The 26,420-nt window shown below is 44.3% G+C and overlaps 1 protein-coding gene across 3 annotated transcripts; it reads right to left on the minus strand.

Moving 5' to 3' along the window:
• Positions 1 to 1,319: 1,319 nt before the first annotated feature.
• On the minus strand, positions 1,320 to 26,366 carry ikbke (inhibitor of nuclear factor kappa B kinase subunit epsilon). 3 transcript variants are annotated; one of them, XM_014133126.3, is made up of 21 exons: positions 26,143 to 26,366; positions 24,805 to 24,934; positions 19,730 to 19,867; positions 19,435 to 19,564; positions 19,146 to 19,327; positions 18,694 to 18,854; positions 18,383 to 18,493; positions 17,588 to 17,767; positions 17,272 to 17,468; positions 8,052 to 8,110; positions 7,794 to 7,885; positions 7,606 to 7,707; positions 7,206 to 7,263; positions 6,965 to 7,077; positions 6,751 to 6,827; positions 6,527 to 6,566; positions 6,350 to 6,451; positions 5,812 to 5,908; positions 5,450 to 5,544; positions 5,259 to 5,330; positions 1,320 to 2,562 (listed from the first exon to the last, which is right to left on the minus strand). In XM_014133126.3, the coding sequence occupies exons 2-21, from the start codon at positions 24,904 to 24,906 to the stop codon at positions 2,499 to 2,501; spliced, it is 2,172 nt and encodes a 723-aa protein (XP_013988601.1). In that variant the 5' UTR covers positions 24,907 to 24,934; positions 26,143 to 26,366; the 3' UTR covers positions 1,320 to 2,498. The 3 variants fall into 3 exon arrangements, with proteins under 3 accessions (XP_013988601.1, XP_045547806.1, XP_082815513.1); XM_045691850.2 differs by having other exon boundaries at positions 24,805 to 24,931; positions 26,143 to 26,319; XM_082959387.1 differs by lacking the exons at positions 1,320 to 2,562; positions 5,259 to 5,330; positions 5,450 to 5,544; positions 5,812 to 5,908 and having other exon boundaries at positions 6,351 to 6,566.
• Positions 26,367 to 26,420: the final 54 nt, after the last annotated feature.

The raw sequence follows: 26,420 nt of genomic DNA on the forward strand, positions 1-26,420 counted from the left end.
TACTTCTATATAACTACTGCTACTTCTATATTACTACTGCTACTTCTATATTACTACTGCTACTTCTATATTACTACTGCTACTACTATATTACTACTACTTCTATATTACTACTGCTACTACTATATTACTACTACTTCTATATTACTACTACTTCTATATTACTACTGCTACTATATAACTACTGCTACTATATAACTACTGCTACTATATAACTACTGCTACTATATTACTACTGCTACTATATTACTACTGCTACTATATTACTACTGCTACTATATTACTACTGCTACAGATGATGATGTAGACATATGTTGTTTTTCACCATTCTTTCCAATCATTATTATGGAATCATTTGTTGGTGACTGAGCCCAAAGACAAAAATCCATCAACTTCTGAACTTGTTCTGTTACCATTAGTCTACAGTACATTGAACCTATAAACATGGGGATAGACATCAGTGAATCCATCCACGTACATAGCTTATGAAGAAGTACAAATGCAAACCATTTAGTTTGCTGTGTTACGACTAGGAAAAGTATAACATTTCCATGTCACAATACATCATCTGTTTTAGAAGAAACCACATGACGCAGCAAGCTTGTTCCCCATGAGACAGAAATTCCCCCAACGGTTTGCAGAACACCCCTCTCACAAACACCCAACCACGCACACATAAGGCTCATACACAAATACCTTTCACTTTCACATTATGAAAGTGTATTTAGTTTACATTGTGCTGAGTTTAGTTGTTTCTTGTTTACTCAGGAAAACCTCATGTTCGTCAGCCTACTCTTCATGGGTCATTCTCAAACCAGTTGGCACTGAGTCAAATTGAGAGGTTGTAGATATTCAGTAATTACACGGTGAAGTCAGGAGGCTGAAATGATTTGTCATGGGCCTTCAAATCCTCCAAAAGTTATCGAGAGCATCTTGACTGGCTGCAATACCGCTTGGTAGGGTATATGTACGTATGGCCAGTACATCACTGGGGCTGAGCTCCCTGCCACCCAGGACCTCTATACCAGGCCGTGTCAGAGGAAGGCCCCAGACTCCAGCCTCTCTCTACCGCATGGGAGGCGGCAACTTCTACCCCCAAGCCATAAGACTTCTATACAAGACTGCTAAATAGCTAATCAATTGGCTATCATATGTGTGTGCTCTGCGAGTGTTTTCTCTATATGTCATTCCCTCATGTTTCATGTCTGAAAGCAGCTGATGTCACCCATTGTATGTTCTCCCTTGTGACTTTGTAGCCGGGCAATCATACCAACATAAACAAATGTTTAAATCGCATTATGATTTCACACGTCCAGTGGTTCATTTATGGGTTTAATCATGGTACACACATACTAATGACACCATATTGGCTTCGGTCCTGAGCTTCCGTTTGACCCATTTCAGCAGGAGCACTGGGTTGATGAGGGAATCTATCTACCCCTCTCTCTTCTGTCTGTTCATCTGTCCATCCGTCCGTCTGTCTGTTCGTCTGTCCATCTGTCTGTTCATCTGTCCGTCCGTCCGTCCGTCCGTCCATCTGTCCGTCCGTCCGTCCATCTGTCCGTCCGTCCGTCCGTCCGTCCATCTGTCCGTCCGTCCGTCCATCTGTCCGTTCATCTGTCCGTCCGTCCATCTGTCCGTTCATCTGTCCGTCCGTCCGTCCATCTGTCTGTTCATCTGTCCGTCCGTCCGTCCGTCCATCTGTCCGTCCATCTGTCCGTCCGTCCGTCCATCTGTACGTTCATCTGTCCGTCCGTCCGTCCATCTGTCTGTTCATCTGTCCGTCCGTCCGTCCATCTGTCTGTTCATCTGTCCGTCCGTCCGTCCATCTGTCTGTTCATCTGTCTGTCTGTCTGTCTGTCTGTCTGTCTGTCTGTCTGTCTGTCTGTCTGTCTGTCTGTCTGTCTGTCTGTCTGTCTGTCTGTCTGTCTGTCTGTCTGTCCGTCCGTTCATCTGTCTGTCTGTCCGTTCATCTGTCTGTCTGTCCGTTCATCTGTCTGTCTGTCTGTCCGTTCATCTGTCTGTCTGTCCATCTGTCTGTCTGTCTGTCTGTCCGTTCATCTGTCTGTCTCTCTGTCCGTTCATCTGTCTGTCTCTCTGTCCGTTCATCTGTCTGTCTGTCTGACCGTTCATCTGTCTGTCTGTCTGACCGTTCATCTGTCTGTCTGTCTGTCCGTTCATCTGTCTGTTCGTCTGTCCGTCGTCTGTCTGTCTGTCTGTCTGTCCGTCCGTCCGTCCGTCCGTCCGTCCGTCCGTCCGTCCGTCCGTCCGTCCGTCCGTCCGTCCGTCCGTCCGTCCGTCCGTCCGTCCGTCCGTCCGTCCGTCCGTCCGTCCGTCCGTCCGTCCGTCCGTCCGTCCGTCCGTCCGTCCGTCCGTCCGTCCGTCCGTCCGTCCGTCCGTCCGTCCGTCCGTCCGTCCGTCTGTCTGTCCGTTCATCTGTCTGTCTGTCCGTTCATCTGTCTGTCTGTCTGTCTGAGAGTGTGTGTGTGGTTGTCTGGTCACAGTCCGATGGGTCTGGGTAGATCAGGCTCCAGCATGGTTGCAGAGGTAACAGCTCCCAGACTGCAGAAGAGAAAGATTCAGGTCTTAATAAAGCGTGTCCCATAAGGGCACCCTATTCCCTTTATAGTTCACCATGTTGGGCCCTGGTCAAAAGTAGTGCACTATATAGGGAATAGGTTGCCATTTGAGACATATTTTGGGACATAGTCAATGCTACAGTTTGTCCTTCAGATGAAACACTTGAGGGGCCAACTATGTGTGATTTGGCACGGATAGGAGGTTAGCATTAGAGTCAGAATTAAGGGTTAGAGGTTAAGGTTAGGAGATTAGAGGTTAGGAGGTTAAGGTTAGGAGGTTAGAGCTAGAAGGTCAGAGGTTAAGGTTAGGAGGTTAGAGGTTAAGGTTAGGAGGTTGGAGATTAGGAAAGTAAGGTTACAGGTTAGAGGTTAAGGTTAGGAGACTAGAGGTTAGGAGGTTAAGGTTAAGGTAGGGGCTAAGGTTAGGAGGTTAAGGTTAGGAGGTTAGGGGCTAAGGTTAGGAGGTTAGAGATTAAGGTTAGGAGGTTAAGGTTAGGACGTTAAGGTTAGGAGGTTAGGGGCAAAGGTTAGGAGGTTAAAGGTTAAGGTTAGGAGGTTAGAGGTTAGGGGCTAAAGTTAGGAGGTTAGAGCTTAAGGTTTGGGGCTAAAGTTAGGAGGTTAGAGGTTAAGGTTAGGAGGTTAAGGGCTAAGGTTAGGAGGTTAGAAGTTAACGTTAGGGTTAGGAGCTAAGGTTAGGAGGTTAGAGGTTAGGGACTAAGGTTAGGAGGTTAGAGGTTAAGGGCTAAGGTTAGGAGGTTAGAGGTTAAGGTTAGGGACTAAGGTTAGGAGGTTAGAGGGTAAGGGCTAAGGTTAGGAGGTTAGGGTTATGGGCTAAGGTTAGAAGGTTATGGGCTAAGGTTAGGGGTTAAGGTTAAGAGGTTAGGGTTATGGGCTAAGGTTAGGTGGTTAAGGTTAGGAGGTTAGGGTTATGGGCTAAGGTTAGAAGGTTATGGGCTAAGGTTAGGGGTTAAGGTTAAGAGGTTAGGGTTATGGGCTAAGGTTAGAAGGTTATGGGCTAAGGTTAGGGGTTAAGGTTAAGAGGTTAGGGTTATGGGCTAAGGTTAGAAGGTTATGGGCTAAGGTTAGGTGGTTAAGGTTAAGAGGTTAGGGTTATGGGCTAAGGTTAGGGGTTAAGGTTAAGAGGTTAGGGTTATGGGCTAAGGTTAGGTGGTTAAGGTTAAGAGGTTAGGGTTATGGGCTAAGGTTAGGAGGTTAGGGTTATGGGCTAAGGTTAGAAGGTTATGGGCTATGGTTAGGTGGTTAAGGTTAAGAGGTTAGGGTTATGGGCTAAGGTTAGGGGTTAAGGTTAAGAGGTTAGGGTTATGGGCTAAGGTTAGAAGGTTATGGGCTAAGGTTAGGTGGTTAAGGTTAAGAGGTTAGGGTTATGGGCTAAGGTTAGGGGTTAAGGTTAAGAGGTTAGGGTTATGGGCTAAGGTTAGAAGGTTATGGGCTAAGGTTAGGTGGTTAAGGTTAAGAGGTTAGGGTTATGGGCTAAGGTTAGGTGGTTAAGGTTAAGAGGTTAGGGTTATGGGCTAAGGTTAGGGGTTAAGGTTAAGAGGTTAGGGTTATGGGCTAAGGTTAGGGGTTAAGGTTAAGAGGTTAGGGTTATGGGCTAAGGTTAGGTGGTTAAGGTTAAGAGGTTAGGGTTATGGGCTAAGGTTAGGTGGTTAAGGTTAAGAGGTTAGGGTTATGGGCTAAGGTTAGGTGGTTAAGGTTAAGAGGTTAGGGTTATGGGCTAAGGTTAGGTGGTTAAGGTTAAGAGGTTAGGGTTATGGGCTAAGGTTAGGTGGTTAAGGTTAAGAGGTTAGGGTTATGGGCTAAGGTTAGGTGGTTAAGGTTAAGAGGTTAGGGTTATGGGCTAAGGTTAGGTGGTTAAGGTTAAGAGGTTAGGGTTATGGGCTAAGGTTAGGTGGTTAAGGTTAAGAGGTTAGGGTTATGGGCTAAGGTTAGGTGGTTAAGGTTAAGAGGTTAGGGTTATGGGCTAAGGTTAGGTGGTTAAGGTTAAGAGGTTAGGGTTATGGGCTAAGGTTAGGTGGTTAAGGTTAAGAGGTTAGGGTTATGGGCTAAGGTTAGGTGGTTAAGGTTAAGAGGTTAGGGTTATGGGCTAAGGTTAGGGGTTAAGGTTAAGAGGTTAGGGTTATGGGCTAAGGTTAGGGGTTAAGGTTAAGAGGTTAGGGTTATGGGCTAAGGTTAGAAGGTTATGGGCTAAGGTTAGGTGGTTAAGGTTAAGAGGTTAGGGTTATGGGCTAAGGTTAGGTGGTTAAGGTTAAGAGGTTAGGGTTATGGGCTAAGGTTAGAAGGTTATGGGCTAAGGTTAGGTGGTTAAGGTTAAGAGGTTAGGGTTATGGGCTAAGGTTAGGTGGTTAAGGTTAAGAGGTTAGGGTTATGGGCTAAGGTTAGGTGGTTAAGGTTAAGAGGTTAGGGTTATGGGCTAAGGTTAGGAGGTTAGAGGTTATGGGCTAAGGTTAGGTGGTTAAGGTTAAGAGGTTAGGGTTATGGGCTAAGGTTAGGTGGTTAAGGTTAAGAGGTTAGGGTTATGGGCTAAGGTTAGGAGGTTAGAGGTTATGGGCTAAGGTTAGGTGGTTAAGGTTAAGAGGTTAGGGTTATGGGCTAAGGTTAGGTGGTTAAGGTTAAGAGGTTAGGGTTATGGGCTAAGGTTAGGTGGTTAAGGCCACTGACCTCTCAATGATGCTGTTGTTGGATTGCAACTCTCTCACCACTATCTCCATCTCCTCCTTTAGCTGTTGCATCCTGGACACACACCGATTAAACACAGGGGTTTACACACACATGCAGCCAGGCACATCTCTCACACACACATCTCTCTCTCACACACACAACTCTCACACACACCTCTCACACCCACACACCTGAGGACCATGTGGTCCTTGTCCCTGGGTGTGGCCTCCTGACCCCCTAGGCCAGTCTGTCCTGGCTGGACTCTGAGCAGGACTCTGTCCAGGAACTGAGGAGAGCACAGCAGGAAAATGGTCAGTGTTATCTTTAAAGCTGCTTATCGGTGTAGGGATGATGCTGGAGATTAGAGGTCAAAGGTTAACCATTTTTTCTCTCAATCAATATCTTGTATTAATAAAAAAAAACATTTATTGTTAAACAATTATTATAGTCAGTTATTCATTATTATATAGTTATTATATTTCTCTATATCAATATATTGTTTTAATATTTGTATTTATTTACTATTAAACAATTGTTATAGTTCAGAGAAAACCTTATTCTGGCGCTCCTCACACATCTCCAGGTCCCCCATCAGCCCTCGGGTGAAATTGCCAAAGTCTGACAGCCTGCACTGCATCTCATGGAGAAGACTGACAACACACAAATAAAAAACAGTGACAACACACACATAAAGAAGACTGACAACACACACATAAAGAAGACTGACAACACACACATAAAGAAGACTGACAACACACACATAAAGAAGACTGACAACACACACATAAAGAAGACTGACAACACACACATAAAGAAGACTGACAACACACACATAAAGAAGACTGACAACACACACATAAAGAAGACTGACAACACACACATAAAGAAGACTGACAACACACACATAAAGAAGACTGACAACACACACATAAAGAAGACTGACAACACACACATAAAGAAGACTGACAACACACACATAAAGAAGACTGACAACACACACATAAAGAAGACTGACAACACACACATAAAGAAGACTGACAACAACAGCGTGAGGAGCGAGTTGATATCACTAAAAGGTGTGTGTGTCTAACCTGCTCCAGGTCGATGCTGAGGCCAGCAGGTCTCCATAATTCTGTAGACATTCCTCTCTAAACAGAACCTTCACACTCTTTATATGGGACGCCAGGTGGATCCTAGCAGAGAGAGAGGGATATGATACACACACACACACACCACACTTTCCTCAGAAACAATGCTGACATACTCACTTCTCAAACTTGTGTATCTGCTCATCATTGTAGGCAAGCTCTAGAACAATCACAAGGGAGACATTTAATAAACACTCCAAACACAGGAGGCACCAGTTACACATGTTCACACACACACACACACACACACACACACACACACACACACACACACACACACACACACACACACACACACACACACACACACACACACACACACACACACACACACACACACACACTTCCAGTCAGTCGGTCCTTGCGGTACTGTTGGTGGATGGCCATGATCTTCTCCAGGAGGACCTCCATCTTCTGGATGCTGTAGAGGTGAGGGGTCAGAGTTCACACCAGATGCCATTTTAACCCCAACTGCACACTGCAACCCCTTGGCCCCGAGCCCTTGTAGAGATGTGAATAAGGACGGAACAGGCATAAACATGATGAAGAAAGTCTCACCTGTTGTCCTGAGCCAGATTCTCAGAGTGTCTGGCCAGTTCTATGTGCAGGTCTTCTAGACGGGTCTGGAATTCCCGGATCCCTCCGGCATACACTGGCAGGTTCTCCCTGATCTACATGGAGTGAACAAGGACAAACAACACCAGCCCAAACCTCAAGAGAGACAGCCACAGACAGTGTCAAGGATCCTCCCTCCCACCCAACACCCTTCCCCAATCAGTTTCAACGGCATGTCTCTCACCAGTCGCAGATTCTTGCTGTCGTCAGTGGAGTCTGGGACTTGCAGGGGGAGCTGTCTTCTGCAAGACGAGAGGATGAGAGGCGGACAGGAGAGAGGGTGAGAGGTGAGGATGAGGAGGACAGGAAGGAGGGAGGGAGGTTGAGAGGATGACATGAGGGAGGGAGGGGATGATGAGAGGAGGGAGGGTGAGAGGTGAGGAAGACAGGAGGGAGGGAGGGTGAGAGGTGAGGAAGACAGGAGGGAGGGAGGGTGAGAGGTGAGGAAGACAGGAGGGAGGGAGGGTGAGAGGTGAGGAAGACAGGAGGGAGGGAGGGTGAGAGGTGAGGAAGACAGGAGGGAGTGTGTGAGTGTGTGTATATGTATGTGAGTGTGTGTATATATGGTCTTGTCCGTCACTCACAGTGTGTGTAGTCTGTGCTCAGAACTGAGGCAGGAGTTCAGTCTCATGTTGACCATGCTGATACTGAGCAGCGAGTCACCACACTCCCTACCCACCTTCTCCCTGGGTAGACAGAGAGGGGAGAGCATGGGTCATGGCAGATCCATGGGATGTTACTGGTTTGTTTTCACGGTGTGTGTGGGTCTCACATGTAGCTGTAGTATCCATGTAGGAGTAGTTCTCTGTGTGTGTGTAAAGAACGCACTATCCTCAGGTACTGATAGACTACTCCTACTATCAGCTAGACAGAGGAGAATGGGAGAGAGGGGAGAAAAGAGGGGGGTGAGTAAAGAGACTGATTCACTAAATAGAAAAACACAACCATCAACACACCATTCAGCTGAGAGTTTTAACTGTCTCTTCCAGTTGGTCACACAGTGCTGGATCCCATGTCATGACTCACTTACCTTGGAGAAAGAGTAGTCTGCCACAACGTCAAACCGGGATGGGATGTTGGGCATCTCAGCTACAGAGGACAAAACACACATCATTTATAGTTTATTAACCAATAACAATACCCATTGACACTGAGTGTACAAAATATTAAGGACAGCTTCAGAACAGCCTCAATTCGTTGGGGAATAGTCTACAAGGTGCCAAAAGCGTTCCACAGGGATGATACCATACCCCATGTAATTGTAACAACATACAGGAACTGAAGTTCTTTTGTTCACCCGAACTAGAATACCTCACAATCAAATGCCGACTGTATTATCCCCCAAGATAATTATCTTTGGTTATTGTCACAGCCATGTATGTCCCCCCTCAAGCCAATACCACGACAGCCCTCAAGGAACTTCACTGGACTTTATGCAAACTGGAAAACACATATCCTGAGGCCACATTTTTTGTAGCTGGGAATTTCAACAAAACAAATTTGAGGAAAAGGCTTCCTAAATCCTATCAGCATAGCGACTGTAGCACTCCCGCAAGAAAAACACTCGACCATTACTACTCCAACTTCCGGGATGCATACAAGGCCCTCTCCCGTCCTCCTTTCTGCAAATCTGACAACAACTCCAATTTTCCCCCCTTCCTATAGGCAGAAACTCAAACAGGAAGTACCCGTGCTAAGGACTATTCAACGCTGGTCTGACCAATCGGAATCCACGCTTCAAGATTGTTTTGATCACACGGACTGGGATATGTTCGGGTAGCTTCGGAGAACAATATTGACGTGTACAACGAGACGGTGACTGAGTTTATCAGGAAGTGTATAGGAGATGTTGTACCCACTGTGACTATTAAAACCTAACCCTACCAGAAACCATGGCTAGATAGCAGCATTCGCGCTAAACTGAAAGTGCGAACCACCGCATTTAACCATGGCAAGGTGACTGGGAATATGGCAGAATACAAACAGAGCGGTCATTCTCTCCGTAAGGCAATAAACAGGCAAAACGTCAGTATAGAGACAAAGTGGAGTCGCAATTCAACGGCTCAGACACGAGTGGTATGTGGCAGGGTCTACAGACAACCATGGACTACAAAAGGAAAACCAGACACGTCGCGGACACCGACACCTTGCTCCCAGACAAGCTTAACACGTTCTTTGCCCGCTTTGAGAATAACACAGTGCCACCGACGCGGCCCGCTACCAAGGACTGTGGGCTCTCCTTCTCCGTGGCCGATGTGAGTAAGACATTTAAACGTGTTAACCCTCACATGGTGTGTTTACGGACATATTCAATCTCTCCCTATCCCAGTCTGCTGTCCCCACATGCTTAAATATGGCCACCAGGGATCACGTGACCCTGGAACGAGATGGCCGCATGAACTAAGAGCTCCACACAAGTAGTTTCCAATTCCTAATCTTACCTCCACTTCAAGTTTAAACTCCTCTAGCTTTAGTCCAAAAGTCATGGCGGCTACAAAAGGCGACATTACAGGTGACATTTTTACCCGGACTTGACCACTAGCTTCAGAAAAAGCTAGCGCCATTAGCCAGGAGCAAGAGGACCCGTTCCATTAACTCTCAGCTCAGTGTGATAGGGGGCAAGGTGACAACCCTGGAAAATGCTTTGCCTGACATCAACAACAAGATAACCATCAACGCTGGGCGCCTGGATGAGGCAGAGGGGCGAATCCTATCCATGGAAAACTTACTGACAGACGCTATGGAAACAATAGCATATGCTAAAAAGAAAATAGAGCATCTGGAAGAGAAAACAGAGGACCTGGAAAACAGGGGCGAAGGAATAATTGTGTTCTATTAAATCTGGGAGAAAAAGAAGAGGGAAACATGCCACTGATCCGCTACCTGCAAGACAAACTTCCCGAGTGGCTCCACCTGTCCACCGACAGGCCCATAGAACTCGAGAGAGCTCACCGAGCACTGAGGCCCCCACCAGCAGCCAGACAACCACCGTGTCCAATCACCATACGCTTCCTGAGATTCACCAACAAGGAACGAGTCCTACAGGCGGTGAAAATCAACACCATTACAATGGGAAACGCCAAACTCACTTTACACATGGACCTGTCAGCTGGAATACGCCGAAAGCGCCGAGAGTTTGACGAGGTGAAGAAATACTCCATTGACCGAGGCATCTTTTGGGGATTCAAATACCCAAACGAGCTCAGGATTCTTCACCAAGAAGCCCTGCGACACTTCAAAACTCCCGAAGAGGCAAAACGTTTTTTGAAAGACAATCCGGGTCAATGAGAAATGGACCAATGACTAAATGCGATTACTGTTATTACTAAAGGAGGTAAGACAACATACAGTGGGGGAAAAAAGTATTTGTTCCCCTGCTGATTTTGTACGTTTGCCCACTGACAAAGAAAGGATCAGTCTATAATTTTAATGGTAAGTTTATTTCAACAGTGAGAGACAGAATAACAACAAAAATATCCAGAAAAACGCATGTCAGAAATGTTATAAATTGATTTGCATTTTAATGAGGGAAATAAGTATTTGACCCCCTCTCAATCAGAAAGATTTCTGGCTCCCAGGTGTCTTTTATACAGGTAACGAGCTGAGATTAGGAGCACACTCTTAAAGGGAGTGCTCCTAACCGCAGCTTGTTACCTGTAAAAAAGACACCTGTCCACAGAAGCAATCAATCAGATTCCAAACTCTCCACCATGGCCAAGACCAAAGAGCTCTCCAAGGATGTCAGGGACAAGATTGTAGACCTACACAAGGCTGGAATGGGCTACAAGACCATCGCCAAGCAGCTTGGTGAGAAGGTGACAACAGTTGGTGCGATTATTCGCAAATGGAAGAAACACAAAAGAACTGTCAATATCCCTCGGCCTGGGGCTCCATGCAAGATCTCACCTCGTGGAGTTGCAATGATCATGAGAACGGTGAGGAATCAACCCAGAACTACATGGGAGGATCTTGTCAATGATCTCAAGGCAGCTGGGACCATAGTCACCAAGAAAACAATTGGTAACACACTACGCCGTGAAGGACAGAAATCCTGCAGCGCCCGCAAGATCCCCCTGCTCAAGAATACATATACATGCCCGTCTGAAGTTTGCCAATGAACATCTGAATGATTCAGAGGACAACTGGTGAAAGTGTTGTTGTCAGATGAGACCAAAATGGAGCTCTTTGACATCAACTCAACTCGCCGTGTTTGGAGGAGGAGGAATGCTGCCTATGACCCCAAGAACACCATCTCCACCGTCAAACATGGAGGGGGAAACATTATGCTTTGGGGGTGTTTTTCTGCTAAGGGGACAGGACAACTTCACCGCATCAAAGGGACGATGGACGGGGCCATGTACCGTCAAATCTTGGGTGAGAACCTCCTTCTCTCAGCCAGGGCATTGAAAATGGGTCATGGATGTGTATTCCAGCATGACAATGACCCAAAACACACGGCCAAGGCAACAAAGGAGTGGCTCAAGAAGAAGCACATTAAGGTCCTGGAGTGGCCTAGCCAGTCTCCAGACCTTAATCCCATAGAAAATCTGTGGAGGGAGCTGAAGGTTCGAGTTGCCAAACATCAGCCTCGAAACCTTAATGACGTGGAGAAGATCTGCAAAGAGGAGTGGGACAAAATCCCTCCTGAGATGTGCGGAAACCTGGTGGCCAACTACAAGAAACGTCTGACCTCTGTGATTGCCAACAAGGGTTTTGCCACCAAGTACTAAGTCATGTTTTGCAGAGGGGTCAAATACTTATTTCCCTCATTAAAATGCAAATCATTTTATAACATTTTTGACATGCGTTTTTCTAGATTTTTTTGTGTCTCACTGTTCAAATAAACCTACTATTACAATTATAGACTGATCATTTCTTTGTAAGTGGGCAAACGTACAAAATCAGCATGGGATCAAATACTTTTTTCCCCTCACTGTATAGCCGACATCCAAAGACTCACCCGCCCCGCTAAATGTCATTATAGCCGTCTAATCTAGATTTATTTTCCTTTAGCTGAGAAGTATAGGTTCTATAGCCTAACCTAGACCTACTAACGTTTCAGCCTACTTCTTTTTCCCTCTTTTGTGATATTATTACTTGTGGTTCCCCATGTCCTTGGGGGAGGTATATGTAGGCTGAGCTATTGATTTTATTTTCTCCCTCTTTTAATGTGGTCTGGACGGGGGCTACGTTGTCATTTACTCAATGCGGGGCGGAGAGGAGAGGATGAGGCATTTCTTTGGTGGGGAGGGGGAGACGTTGTGCATTGCTAACAGTTTTTTTCGGAACACAGAATTGAGACTGAGCGGGGGTGTAATAGATCCAACGGGATATGTCCAGTTGTTTGGGAACCAGGCTGGGGTGTTCAGAGATTGTTCTTTTATGTACACCATTTATTTTCCTTTTATGTGAACGCAGCTGTAACTATTATCCACCTTTACCCAGAGATGACTTGCACTAAAGTTCGATTACTGTTCGATGACGATGACTAGTACCTTAAATCTACTGACATGGAACTGCCATGGTCTAGGTCATGCAATAAAACGGAAAAAGATACTATGTGCTCTAAAAAAGGAAAAAGCAGACATTGCGCTATTACAAGAGACACACCTCTGTGATGCCCAACATGCTAAACTCCGCAGAGCTTGGCTGGGACAGGTGTATTTTTCATCTTTCAAATCAAACAGTAGAGGTACAGCCATACTTAGCCATAAGCATGTTCCATTCATAATTGACAAAAACATATCTGATCCGGAGGGGAGATTTATTTTGATAAATGATCACTGTATGGGCAACCAATTACTATCTTAAACATATACGCCCCTAACACAGATACTCCTGCTTTCATGTCAAAATGATAACCCTATTCAATGAGCATTGAGTTTCCTTTGGAGGGCTGGCCGGAGATCTTAATTGTACCCTTAAACCAACCCTAGACAAATCATCTCAAGTCCCCACCACAAACCCTAGATCTGCAAAGATGTTGAACTCTCTTACTAAAGAGATGGGACTGATAGATATCTGGAGAGAGACTAATAGCTCATCTATGGACTATACATACTACTCTAATGTCCATAACACCTACTCCCGTATAGATTACATTTTTATCCCAAAGAGTTTCATAAATTCAGCCACATGTACAATCGGACCCATAGCACTTTCAGATCACGCCTTTGTCCACCTCCGCTTTGACCTCTGCAAAAATATTCCGAGGTCAAATAGCTGGAAATTCAACACCTCCATGTTATCAAACGAAGCGTTCCATACATTGGTAACTACATGGACAGACAACTACACACAAGACAAGAAAGATTCTCCTGTTTCTCCGGCCACAATGTGGGACGCTGCTAAAGCCACACTAAGAGGTCATCTAATTGCATATGCTTCCTCTAAGAAAAAAGCAATGGAAGCACACAGGCTAGATCTTGAGAGGGAGCTGGAACGCTGTGAAAAAGTACATAAACAATCCCCAGACAGCACCTACTGGAGTCAACTTAAAGCAGCCAAAGCCAAACTGAATTTGGACTATACTCGGGAGATAAAAAAAACAAAGTTTTCTTTACTAAACAGAAATACCATGAGTATAGCAATAGGCCGAGTAGATCGCTTGCTTACCAATTAAAAAAAGAGCAGTCAGAGTGTACAATCATGGCTATCCAAACAGCAGAGGACGAGGTCACATATGACCCAAAAAAGATACATTTAACTTTTCATGATTTTTACTGCAAACTATATACCTCTGAGAGAAAACATACGGAGGCAGAACTCCACTCCTTCCTAGAGGGACTCTCGCTACCTAAACTATCAGAGACCGACCGAGAAGATCTCATCTCCCCCTTCACTCCTGAGGAGATCCTGGAGGAAATTACCTCCATGCCACCTAATAAGTCCCCAGGCCCAGATGGGTTCCCCAGAGAGTTCTACAAAGCTTTTTGGCCCCAGCTTAGCCCTATTTTCATGCCAATGCTGGATGATTTTTGCAAAAAACGGAGTTCTCCCAGACTCAATGCACACAGCTCGCATTACAGTGTTGCTCAAAAAAGACAAGGACCCTCTATCCTGCTCGTCCTTCCGGCCCATAAGCTTGTTGGATTAAGACTACAAAATAATTACCAAATTGCTCGCCAAAAGACTAAACACTCTTCTTCCCAAAATAATAAAAGGGGACCAAACTGGATTTATTAGAGACAGATACTCTTCTGATAACATTCGCCATCTTTTTTATATTATTGATCAAGTAAACGCACAGAAGACCCCTGTCCTGCTGGCTTCACTGGATGCTGAGAAGGTGTTAGACAGGATGGAGTGGAGCTTTCTGTTCTCAGTCTTAGAAAAGTTCAATATGGGCCCAAACTTTATTAAATGGATTAAGTCCCTATAATCTCATCCAAATGCCATGGTGACTACTAACGGACTGAACTCTGACAGATTCCCTTTGGGACGTGGCACAAGACAAGGGTGCTCGCTGTCCCCCCTGCTCTACTTGTTGTGGGCGGAGCCTCTGGTAGAGTTGATAAGGAGCAATCCAAGTATTATGGGTGATTCTGCAGGCGGCCTGCAGCACAGGATTTCGCTTTACACGGATGATGTCTTGCTCTACATATTCAACCCTGAGAAATCCCTCCCTCCCATTTTAGACACAATTGCTCAGTATGGCAAGTTTTCAGGATATAAGATACATTTGAACAAATCCACTGTCTGCCCTCTCAATCTTACACTCACCAGCTCTATGAAGACACTATGTCCATTTCAATGGAAGACACAGGGGTTTCAATACCTTGGGATCTTCATAACACCAGATCTGAATAGCCTTTTCAAGGAAAATTATCTTCCACTCCTGGATCGAATCAAGAACGATCTCCAAACCTGGATCTCCCTCCCAATTAGCTTAGTAGGAAGAATTAATGTCATCCGTATGAACATCCTCCCTAGACTGAACTATTTATTTCAGATGCTCCCATGCTATCTCCCAGTTTCCTTTTTCAAAACAACTAACCAAAGCTTCACCAAATTTATATGGGGCAATAAAAAACCTAGGATCAAGTTCTCCGCTCTATCGAAACCTGAATCTAAAGGTGGTCTTGCCCTTCCCTCCCTTCAATTGTACTACTGGTCTGCCCAAATCCGCAACATGCTAACATGGATCACAAACAGACAAGAGTCAACGTGGATTCAGATAGAAACCCAATCCTAAAGTTCATTGCCCCTAAGCTCAATTATATTCATTAATAACTTTAGTGAAGTGGGCAACATAGCTAAAACCTTTGTGATTTACAGCACCCTACTAGCGTGGAGGGACTGTAAGAAATACCTGGGCATTTCCTCCCAAATATGTTCTCACTCGCCTATAGTAGGCAACCCAGACTTGCCAAAAGCCCTGAGGGATGCCAACTTTAATCTTTGGCATACTCTAGGAATCAGGACCTTTTCAGACCTATTTCATCAGAAAACCACTACACTGAAATCCTTTCAAGAGCTCTGCAGTGAATTCAATGTGCAAAGATCCCCTTTTTTTATACCTTCCAATTAGACATGTCATACACTCATTTACTTCCAAGAGGAGGTTTAGAGCTCAGTTGAATGAAGTTTAAACCCTTCTTGTCACAGCACAATCCATTAAAGCAAAATATCTTATATCTATAGACTCCTTCTGAGAAAGGAGGCTCCTCCTTTACTCCTTTGAAAATAATCTGGGAAAAGGACCTTGGTCTGACTACCAGTGATGAGTTATGGGCGGAGGTTTGCGACAGGGTATACTGCTCCTCAACTAATGTAAAAATGTAAGAATAACTGTAAAAGATGTACCTCTGAAAGTGGAACCTATATGCATGTATTTTGGAGCTGTAGAGAGATTTCCAGATTTTGGCAATCTATACATACTGCTTTATATATATATTTTTTTATTATTAGTTTATTTTAGATTTTTAAAATTATTATTCGTTTTTTAAGTCTGTCACATCTGTGAGTGTGGAATGTGTTTTGTTGGTTGATTGAAAAACAAGAAAACTTAATAAAACTTTAAATTGAAAAAAGAAAGCTAAGATAACTGAAATAAACGACTATCGCCCCGTAGCCACCACTTCTGTCATCATGAAGTGCTTTGAGAGACTAGTCAAGGATCATATCACCTCCACCCTACCTGATACCCTAGACCCACTGCAGTTTGCTTACCGCCCCAATAGGTCCACAGACGATGCAACCACCATCACACTGCACACTGCTCTATCCCATCTGGACAAGAGGAATACCTATGTACGAATGTTGTTCATTGACTATAGCTCCGCATTCAACACCATAGTACCCTCCAAGCTCATCATTAAGCTTGAGACCCTGGGTCTGAACCCCACCCTGTGCAATTGAGTCCTGAACTTCCTGACGGGCCGTCCCCCAGGTGGTGAAGGTAGGAAACAACACCTCCACTTCGCTGATCCTCAACACTGAGGCCCCACAAGGGTGCGTGCTCAGCCCCCTCCTGTAGATAAAAAGATAATCAAGGACAACAACCACCCGAGCCACTGCCTGTTCACCTCACTATCATCCAGAAGGCGAGGTCAGTACAGGTGCATCAAAGCTGGGACCGAGAGACTGAAAAACAGCTTCTATCTCAAGGCCATCAGACTGTTAAACATCCATCACTAGCACAGCGAGGCTGCTGTCTACATATTGACTTGAAATCATTGGCCACTTTAATAAATGGAACACTAGTCACTTTAATAATGTTTACATATTTTGCGTTACTCATCTCATATGTATATACTGTATTCTATTCTACTGTATCTTAGTCTGTGCCGCTCTGACATTGCTCGCCCAAATATTTCTATATTATTAATTCCATACCTTTACTTTACATGTGTGTGTATTAGGTATTTGTTGTGCAATCGTTAGATATTACTTGTTAGATATTACTGCACTGTCGGAACTACCAACACAAGCATTTCACTACACTCGCAATAACATCTGCTAAACATGTGTATGTGACAAATACAATTTGATTTGATTTCAAAGGTACTTAAATATTTTGTCTTGACCATTCACTCTCTGAATGGCACACACACACAATCCATGTCTCAATTGTCTCAAGGCTTAAAAATAATTTTTTTACCTGTCTGCTCCTCTTCATCTACACTGATTGAAGTGGATTTAACAAGTGGCATCAATGAGGGATCATAGCTTTCACCTGGATTCACCTGGTCAGTCTATGTCATGGAAAGAGCAGGTGTTCTTATTGTTTATGTGTGTGTGTGTCTTACGTTCTTTGAAGGGGAGGCCAGCGTGTGTCTCTGGAGTGCGGCTAAGCAGAAGTAGCGGCTGGGAGGGCGAGGTGGAGGGGAAGTTGACCACCTTCATAGAGCCCTCCAGGGAAAGGTCATGACCCAGGAACAGGAAGTGCTGTTGCTCCAGCCCCACCCCCGTCTGAGACGCCACTTCCTCACAGAAGATGGCCGCCCTGGTGAGCGAGACGGGAGAGGTGGGGGGGAGGGGGCAGGGTGGATGTAGGTCAACACAGGTGTGTGTGTGTGAGTATAGACTGGCAAGTTTGTGTGTGTATGTGTGTGTTTGACTCACGTGTTGTAGTGGTGAATGTATAAGCGGTGAGCTGTGGCCTGTTGCAGGGAGAACAGATAGACTGAGACTCTCTGTAGTATCTCTGTAGTGGCAGAAAATAACTGGTCAAATGTCCAACACTTCTCCTGGTCTGGCTCCAGTATCCCAGCTAACACTGGGACTAGCTGACCCCTCAGACCCCTAAACAAAAGAGAGTGAAAGAGAGAGAGTTAAACTGCAACTTCAGATACACTCATTAAAGGCACTATGACAAGTCTCTCTTGGCTGAGAGTTGAGGAAAGACTGACTTCTTGTTTTATAAGAAACAATGTGTTGGAAATTCCAAATTGTTTGCATAGTCAACTTACACACAGTACTGACATACACACTTACCCCACCAGACATGCCACCAGGGGTCTATTGACAGTCCCCAGGTCCAGGACAAGTTCAAGGAAACGTACAGTATTATACAGAGTCATGAGTACATGGAACTCCCTTCCATTTTATATAGTGCAAGTGAACAGCAAACCTGGTTTCAAAAAACAAATAAAGCAACACCTCACAGCACAACGCCTCTCCCCCATGTGACCTACTTGTTGTGTGTAGGTAGGTCTGACATGTATGTGTAACTGATAGATGCACATGCTATTTTACAGTAAACAAACTGACAACAGACTTTCAGCACACTTAAAGGGAAGGACATTTAACAAGCACAGCACTTACACAAATGACTGATGATTGGCTGAGAGAAATTGATGGGGGCTGTTTTGTTAGACTTTAGTGCGGCTTTGGACATTATCAATCAAAGGTACTGACTTTGAGAGCAGGCAGCTGTTTGGTAGGTGGTAGCTCCACTCTATAGGTCCGTCGTTGACCTTCTGACCTCCAGAAATGGCCCCTACTGGCTTCTCTTTGGTGATCTTATACCTGCACGTCACAGACAGGGGAAGATGGGGAGCAGAGAGAGGAGACGCTAGCTCTTTATTTTACACTCCTATTTCAGCTGTTGTTGTCTTTGTTTAGACTAATCCCAAAGAAATAAAATAGCAATTATTAGGCAATTTCAACATAGTAATTACATGCACACTCACTGTTGAATCTATGAAACACACCACACAGAGACTTACATGGTGGGTTTGTTCTTGCGGGGTCCTCCGTAGGGTGTGAAGGGTAAAGAACCAGTGGCAGCGTGGTAAAACGTCACTCCAATACTCCACAGGTCAACACTCACACCATAGGTCTTGTGCTGGGGCTTACGCAGTACTGCACGCTCATACATGTCTGGGTGCTACACACACACACACACACACACACACACACACACACACACACACACACACACACACACACACACACACACACACACACACACACACACACACACACACACACACACACACACAAGCTCAATAACACGCACCATAGCCTGCCCTAACTTATGTTATCTGCTGAGGCACATGAAAACTGCAGGCTCATACATCCCAGAAAACATTCAATCTCCCCTCCCCTCTTCTCTCCATACCCTCCTTGTCTTCTCTCCTCCACTACCTTTCCTCTCTACTCCTCTCCTCTCTCTCACCAGGTATTCCTCTGTTCCGTAGATGGAGACAAACTTCTCATCATCCTCTAGTTCTCTGGCCGCTCCGAAGTCTGTTAGCTTATAGACGGACCTCCCGTCCTCTCCCACCTGACGCATGATGTTCCCAGGCTTAATGTCTCGGTGCACCACCCCATTCTCACGCAGATGGTTCATCCCGTGCGCTAGAAAAAATAGGAGGAATGTGTTCATTCCATTAATTGGGGGGGGACAATGACTAACTTCTCCCCTCATCCCCAGGCCCCTAACCTCTCTACCCCTCCTCACACACCCACACACTGTAGTACTATGAGAAACTCTGTCTCAGGCAGACCGAAGGCGTTCTCTGGCTCTTCCAGCAGACTGAGCAAACTGCCTCCTGAACAATACTCCATCACCAACACCTTTTGTTTATTGCTCAGCTAGAGAGAAAGAGAGACAGAGAGAGTTAATATATAAATATCAGGGAGAGTTGAAACGGCAGACTAATACAGACTAATATAAGTCCTCTCCTCACTCATTATCTCCCCCCCCCCCTTCCCGTCCCAACTCTCCCCTCTCCCGTCCTTAACTCGTCCCCTCCTCACCTCCTCCACAGAGAAGAGTGTGATGATGTTGTTGTGGTTGAGTCTCCTGAGCATTTCAAACTCTCTCATCTGAACCTCTTTGGGACGGCTGTAGCTCAAATGGTTAAACACCTTCACCGCAACCTGCTGCCCTGTCCTCTGCACGCACGCACGCACGCACACACACACACACACACACACACACACACACACGCACACACGCACACACACACACACACACACACACACACACACACACAGTCAGTTATAAAAAGTTATAGTTATCATATTTTTTGTCATATGACATTGTTATGTAGTTGTCATAAGTGTACAGTGTTACCATTGGGCTCCATGATAGACATGCTAGGTTATCACAGTGAAGATATGTTCCGTCCCTCAGTGGGTGTAAGAAGTAGCCTACACTTCAAAGTTTAGATGCGGATGACATCTCAGTTAGATTTTTCTTTGATGTACTGAAATGGTGTGTGTGGGCGTATGCTGATGTACGTAACAATGTAGTCTGTGGGGAGGTGCTGACGCGTATAATGGTATATGGTGTTGTTGGGTTCACCCCTGGGGTCATGATAGGGGCTGTACCGAATGTTTGATGTATTAGAATAATTGATTATGCTTATGTTGTATTAATAGAAGGGGAAGGGTTATAAGACCACTCCCCCCTTACATTTATAGGGTCCTAGACTACAGGTTAACTATATATATATATATATATATTATAAAGTTTAATATTGTTCCACAGTACTTTTCTAGTCTCTGCTTCTTATAAAAACGGTCTAGGAGATGTGTCAAAGATAAAAGAGATGCAGAGACACAGAACTCTGCAGGGGAGTGAAAGAGATAAAAGACTAGTCAGGCATTCCACTATAAATCAATTAGGGGAGTGGACATTTACTGCTGAGCCTTTAGATAACACTGAAACTCTTGTTTGTATAGCTGTGCAGGCATGGGCTTGGTCTCATGAGTAGAAGGTAATGACATTGGCATCACTATAGATTGACTGCAAGCATAATAAAACAACTGGGATCCTTTCATATTTTGCAGAATTTACTCGGAAACATGCGTGCTATGTTCCTGTTGTCAACTTCTGTCTGCAATTGCATTAATAAATGAATGATTGATTTACTTAAAGATATTGTCTGAATGCTAATTTCACCAATGAGCCAATGATTGACAAGGAACGAACCCCAACAGCGTATATCAGGTTCAGTGATTCTCAATGTTGACCCTGGGAACCAACTGTCTGTGCCCGATGTGGCTCTGAGCATCACTTCGGCACTTAGCCAGTGGCGATTTTAGCATGTAAGTCTTGGTGGGGGGGGGGAGGTTTTATATGCATGCCAGCAAAGCCACTACACAACACAACACTAAACAATACATGAATTGCACTATAATTGCGACAAACTGTGATGGCCTACATAAAGCTGTCCTGACAGCAGAGCTTTACTTTCAGCAACATGGAGTGAATCTTTACCACTGCTACACCTGGCTATCAGCAGAGCCTTGTCTGTCAGAGAAACAGTTCATTCAGGCTCATTCAGGTTTAAAAACATAGCTGATATGGCTGACTTGCTTAAACAAATGTGGTTTCTACTGACAATTGAGATTTACAAACTATGGCATAAGGGGACGACGAGCGGATAAGAGGCAATCCATAATTTAGATTAAGACATGAATGAGCGAGTTAGGACGGACTTAGTCAATATAACTATTTGTTCAGCACTTCTGAAATGTACAGCGACAGAATTCAGAACATGGGCCGTTCTTACAGTATTATCCCTGTACACTAAGTCAGAACTGTAGGATAAATAAAGGGGCATATACGTAGACAATGAAAGCTCTTACAATATTCAATGACATTTCTCTAAAACAGGCTATATGTGCACCATCAAGTCAGAACAATAGGCTAATTACGAGGGAGGAAAGTGACCACATTTTTAGGTTGAGGCACATGGGCTACTAACAGCTTACTACACAACATACACTTTCTTGGCTACAGTATACATATCTCCCTGGCATATTACATAATTTATGCAGCAGCATACAATACATTTTTTGACTCACTTTTTTGTGCTGTGCTCACTTGAACAGGAAGGTGGTGTGGCGGTCCTTCTTGTGGGCTCTAGAAAGAATTCCAAGTTGGATGACCTTTCAAAATTATTTTCCGTATTTTCCCAGTCGGAGCTAGTTTTATCCGAGTTCCCAGTAGTCTTGAACTCACCGAAGTCTGAGATATCCCAGTTCCGAGTTTCCATTTGTTTTGAATGCGGATTAACAGCATGGCCAATGTATTAAAAATGTTCTGGCCTATTGCATTACCCCCTTTTTCATGATATCCAATTGGTAGTTACAATCTTGTCTCATCGCTGCAATTCCGCTACGGACTCGGCGAAGGTTGAGAGCCAAGCCACACTGCTTCTTGACACACTGCTCGCTTAACCCAGAAGCCAGCCACACTAATGTCTCGGAAGAAACACTATCGAACTAATGACCAAAGTCAGCTTGCAGGCGCCACAAGGAGTCGCAAGAGCATGATGAAACAAGGACATTCCGGCCAAACCCTCCCCTAACCTGGACGACGCTGGGACAATTGTGCACCACCTTATGGTTCTCCTGGCCACTGCCGGCTGTGACACAGCCTGGGATCGAACCCGGGCCTGCAGCGGCGCCTCATTGTTGAATTTGCGATTTCCAACTTATGTAATGTTTATGTCCAATGGCCGATGAGCACAGATACGTTTTATCTATAATTTCTCTTCATATGACAAGGATTGAAAAGGATTTACCAGTAGATTGCCGACTTAATTCCTGATGACTGCTAGCTAAGATTGTGAAAGTATGGTGTTGACATGATCAGTCCAGTCAAAGCTACCGTATATATAACATCATTTTATCTGTAGCCAATGATCTTGAGCCTTCTTGGATGGGCACTTCTTTTATTGATTTACCCCTTTTTCTCCCCAATTTTGAGGTATTCAATTGGTAGTTACAGTCTTCTCTCATCGCTGCAACTCCCGTACGAACTCGGGAGAGGCGAAGGTTGAGAGCCGTGCGTCCTCCGAAACACAACCCAACCAAGCCGCACTGCTCCTTGACACAATGCCCACATAACCCGGAAGCCAGCCGCACCAATGTGTCGGAGGAAACAGCGTACACCTGGCGTGTCAGCGTGCACAGCGCCCGGCCCGCCACAGGAGTCGCTAGTGTGTGATGGAACAAGGACATCCCTGCCGGCCAAATCCTCCCCTAACCCAGACGACGCTGGGTCAATTGTGCACCGCCCCATGGATCTCCCGGTCGCGGTCGGCTGCGACAGAGCCTGGACTCGAACCCAGAATCTCTAGTCGCACAGCTACTAGAGTGCATCAAAGCTGGGACGGAGGGACTGAAAAACAGCTTCTATCTCAAGGCCATCAGATTGTTAAACAGCCATCACTAACTTTGAGTGGCTGCTGCCAACAAACTTACTCATCTCTAGCCACTTTAATAATGAAAAATTTATGTAATATATGTATCACTAGCCACTTTAAACAATGCCACTTTATATAATGTTTACATTACTCATCTCATATGTATATACTGTACTCTATACCATCTACTGCATCTTGCCTATGCCGTTCGGCCATCGCTCATTCATTAAAATTTATGTACGTATTCTTATTCATCCCTTTACATTTGTGTGTATAAGTAGTGTGTGTGTGTTGTTGTTGTGAAATTGTTAGATTACTTGTTAGATTTTACTGCATGGTCGGAACTAGAAGCACAAGCATTTCGCTACACTCGCATTAACATCTGCTAACCATGTGTATGTGACAAATAAAATGTGATTTACCGTAAATTCCGGACTATAAGCCACAACTTTTTTCCCAGGCTTTGAACCTCGCGGCTTAAACAATGACGCGGCTAATATATGGATTTTTCCCACTTTCAATTTTTTTTCCCACAAAAACACATTCTGTGACGTGCTCAGTTTTTTGGTGGCATGAAGCTTTCATTAGACCAATGAAATTGCCGAACGGGTTAAGGTCAAACAACTTTTTTGTTTACTGTTTAGATTAAATCGAGCGCTCTCAAACTTCCCATCATTCTGATTACGGTAGTCATTTTGTCACCCTCATCATGGCAAAGACATGGAGAAATGCATATGATGCAGCTTTCAAGTTGAAGGCGATTGATCTGGCTGTTGGAAAAGGAAATAGAGCTGCTGCACGGGAGCTTGGTCTTAATGAGTCGATGATAAGACGTTGGAAACAGCAGCGTGAGGAATTGACTCAGTGCAAAAAGACAACTAAAGCTTACTGCTAATTATTTATTTTTTGTTACAAGCCGTGTTTCGTTAAAGCCTATTTATTTTTGTTACAAGCCGTGTTTCGTTAAAGCCTATTTATTTTTGTTACAAGCCGTGTTTCGTTAAAGCCTATTTATTTTTGTTACAAGCCGTGTTTCGTTAAAGCCTATTTATTTTTGTTACAAGCCGTGTTTCGTTAAAGCCTGTGTAAAGTTCATGTGTTTCAATGTACCGGTAGGCACCTGCGGCTTATAGACATGTGCGGCTTATTTATGTTCAAAATACAATTATTTTTTTTAAATTCAGTGGGTGCGGCTTATATTCAGGTGCGCTTAATAGTCCGGAAATTACGGTAACACTGTGATGCAGTGCCTTAGACCACTGAGCCTCTCGGGAGGCCCTGGATGGGCACTTTTAATGTAAGTCTATGGCAGCACCCATGGGGCTTGAATTTTCAAGCTCTACCCATATATTTTCCGGTGACGTAGTGTTCCCATGAGTGACAGAACACTGAGCCAATCATGGCACAACTAGTGAACATTACCAACCCCTACACGTCGTATTTTCCACTGGCTGCCCCACCACCACAGAAAACACTGAGCTACGCTGAAACACCTGCATTTTGGAGTCGCCTTACTCAAGAAAGCAAAAAATGTATTGTATGCGGCTTTATTAACCCAATTATGATTATTGAATGCTAAACAGCTTGGCCCCAACTGTCCTGAATGAAGCGTTGCCACTGCACCGAGCACACGACAATCTTTTTGTTGTAAAGGTGAGTTTAGAGTCCTACCTTGTTGCGGGCCTTGTAGACGCTGGCTGTCGCCCCCTGACCAAGCACATCTCCCAAAGACCACAGGTAGTTGGCTGTGCTCGCAGTCATCTTCTCTGTCATCTACAGCCTGGAGAAGTCTGATTGGCTGCTGTAGGGAATATACAGAAGGCTATGAGTCAAGAACTGAAACACACCTATTCAGAATGAAAACTATTCACAGGATGTTGGTGTGGAATGGAGAGTCAAGGGGTGGGGTTCATATAAAGTCAGAGGTAATGTGGACTTCTCTCTGGTTAGAAAGGTAAACAACAAGGGGGAAGAAGTTCAAGTTATAGCTCAAATATAGATTCAGAACTTTTGTGAAATAGCACAGATACAAATACATGGCAAATAGAAATCAAACTGGATGGACATCAGAAATCGAGGAAGGCCAGGACTTAAAAACAAACAAAATACAACTATTGTAAAATAGCTTGTGTCTGTAAAATGTGTACAGTATGTATAAGCTGGAAGCAGACGCATAAGTGTTATTGTTTATTAGTTTAGTCAAATTAGGGGAGGGGTGGTAGGGTTTGCGGGGAATAATAAAGGAAGGTATATTCTAAAAAAAGTGTGTATGTGTATACAGTTGAAGTCGGAAGTTTACATATATATATATATATAAAAAAGTGTATATATATATATATATATATATAAAAGTGTATATATATAAAAGTGTATATATATATATATATATATATATAAATAAAAGTGTATATATATATATATACACACACACACACACACACACACACACATCTACATAGGCCCATTATCAGCAACCATCAGTCCTGTGTTCCAATGGCACGTTGTGTTAGCTAATCCAAGAGATAGATAGATATATATATATATATATCGGTATGTATATAGATAGATAGATTTAACCCAAAAATATATGGGGGATTGGAAATGCAGACAATTACATTGAAGGAAGCAATAATCTATCTGCAATACTAAAGCTGATCCACCCATTAAAAACATGAGAGAAAAAAGAAGTTCAAGTTCCCAAAATGTGAAGTGAATAGATTACAGACTACCTGTAGATACATTCCACTGTCCCTAATCATCCGGTAGTCAATGTTGATACACATCTGTTGAAAACGAAGCTATACACCGTAATGTCCTGAACAGCTGAGACCAGTTAGGTGTTGAGGTACACTCCCTGGGCGTTGTGACAGGGCTTAGTCATAAAAAAAAATACGATTTTCTACACAATACTAAAGACAATGTGTGTGTTTAAAAACGGATAGGGGGACATTGACAAACTTGCCAAAACTGAAGTTCAAGGTTCGATGTCTTGAATAAAAGGTAGCCTACCTGTCTCGTTTTTCGTCACAGGGACAAATTTGAACTCTTTGCATCCACAATCTGCGACATTTCGCTGAAGTTTCCAGACAAAACAGATGGCAACCTCACCTATCCTCCGTCACTAAACCGGGTAATCTTGGAAGATTTCGGCGGAAATGCAACTAGTCTGTGCATTCTATGCAAGTTTCGGTTCAGTGCTGTAACTTCCGAGTTGTACACCAGTTTACTTTACAGATAAGCTCTGGTGATATCTAGTGGCTTATATTGTGTACTACACCCATAGCGCT

Source organism: Salmo salar, chromosome 12 (assembly GCF_965601325.2).
Source record: "Salmo salar chromosome 12, fSalSal1, whole genome shotgun sequence".
In the NCBI taxonomy this organism is placed as follows: domain Eukaryota; kingdom Metazoa; phylum Chordata; class Actinopteri; order Salmoniformes; family Salmonidae; genus Salmo; species Salmo salar.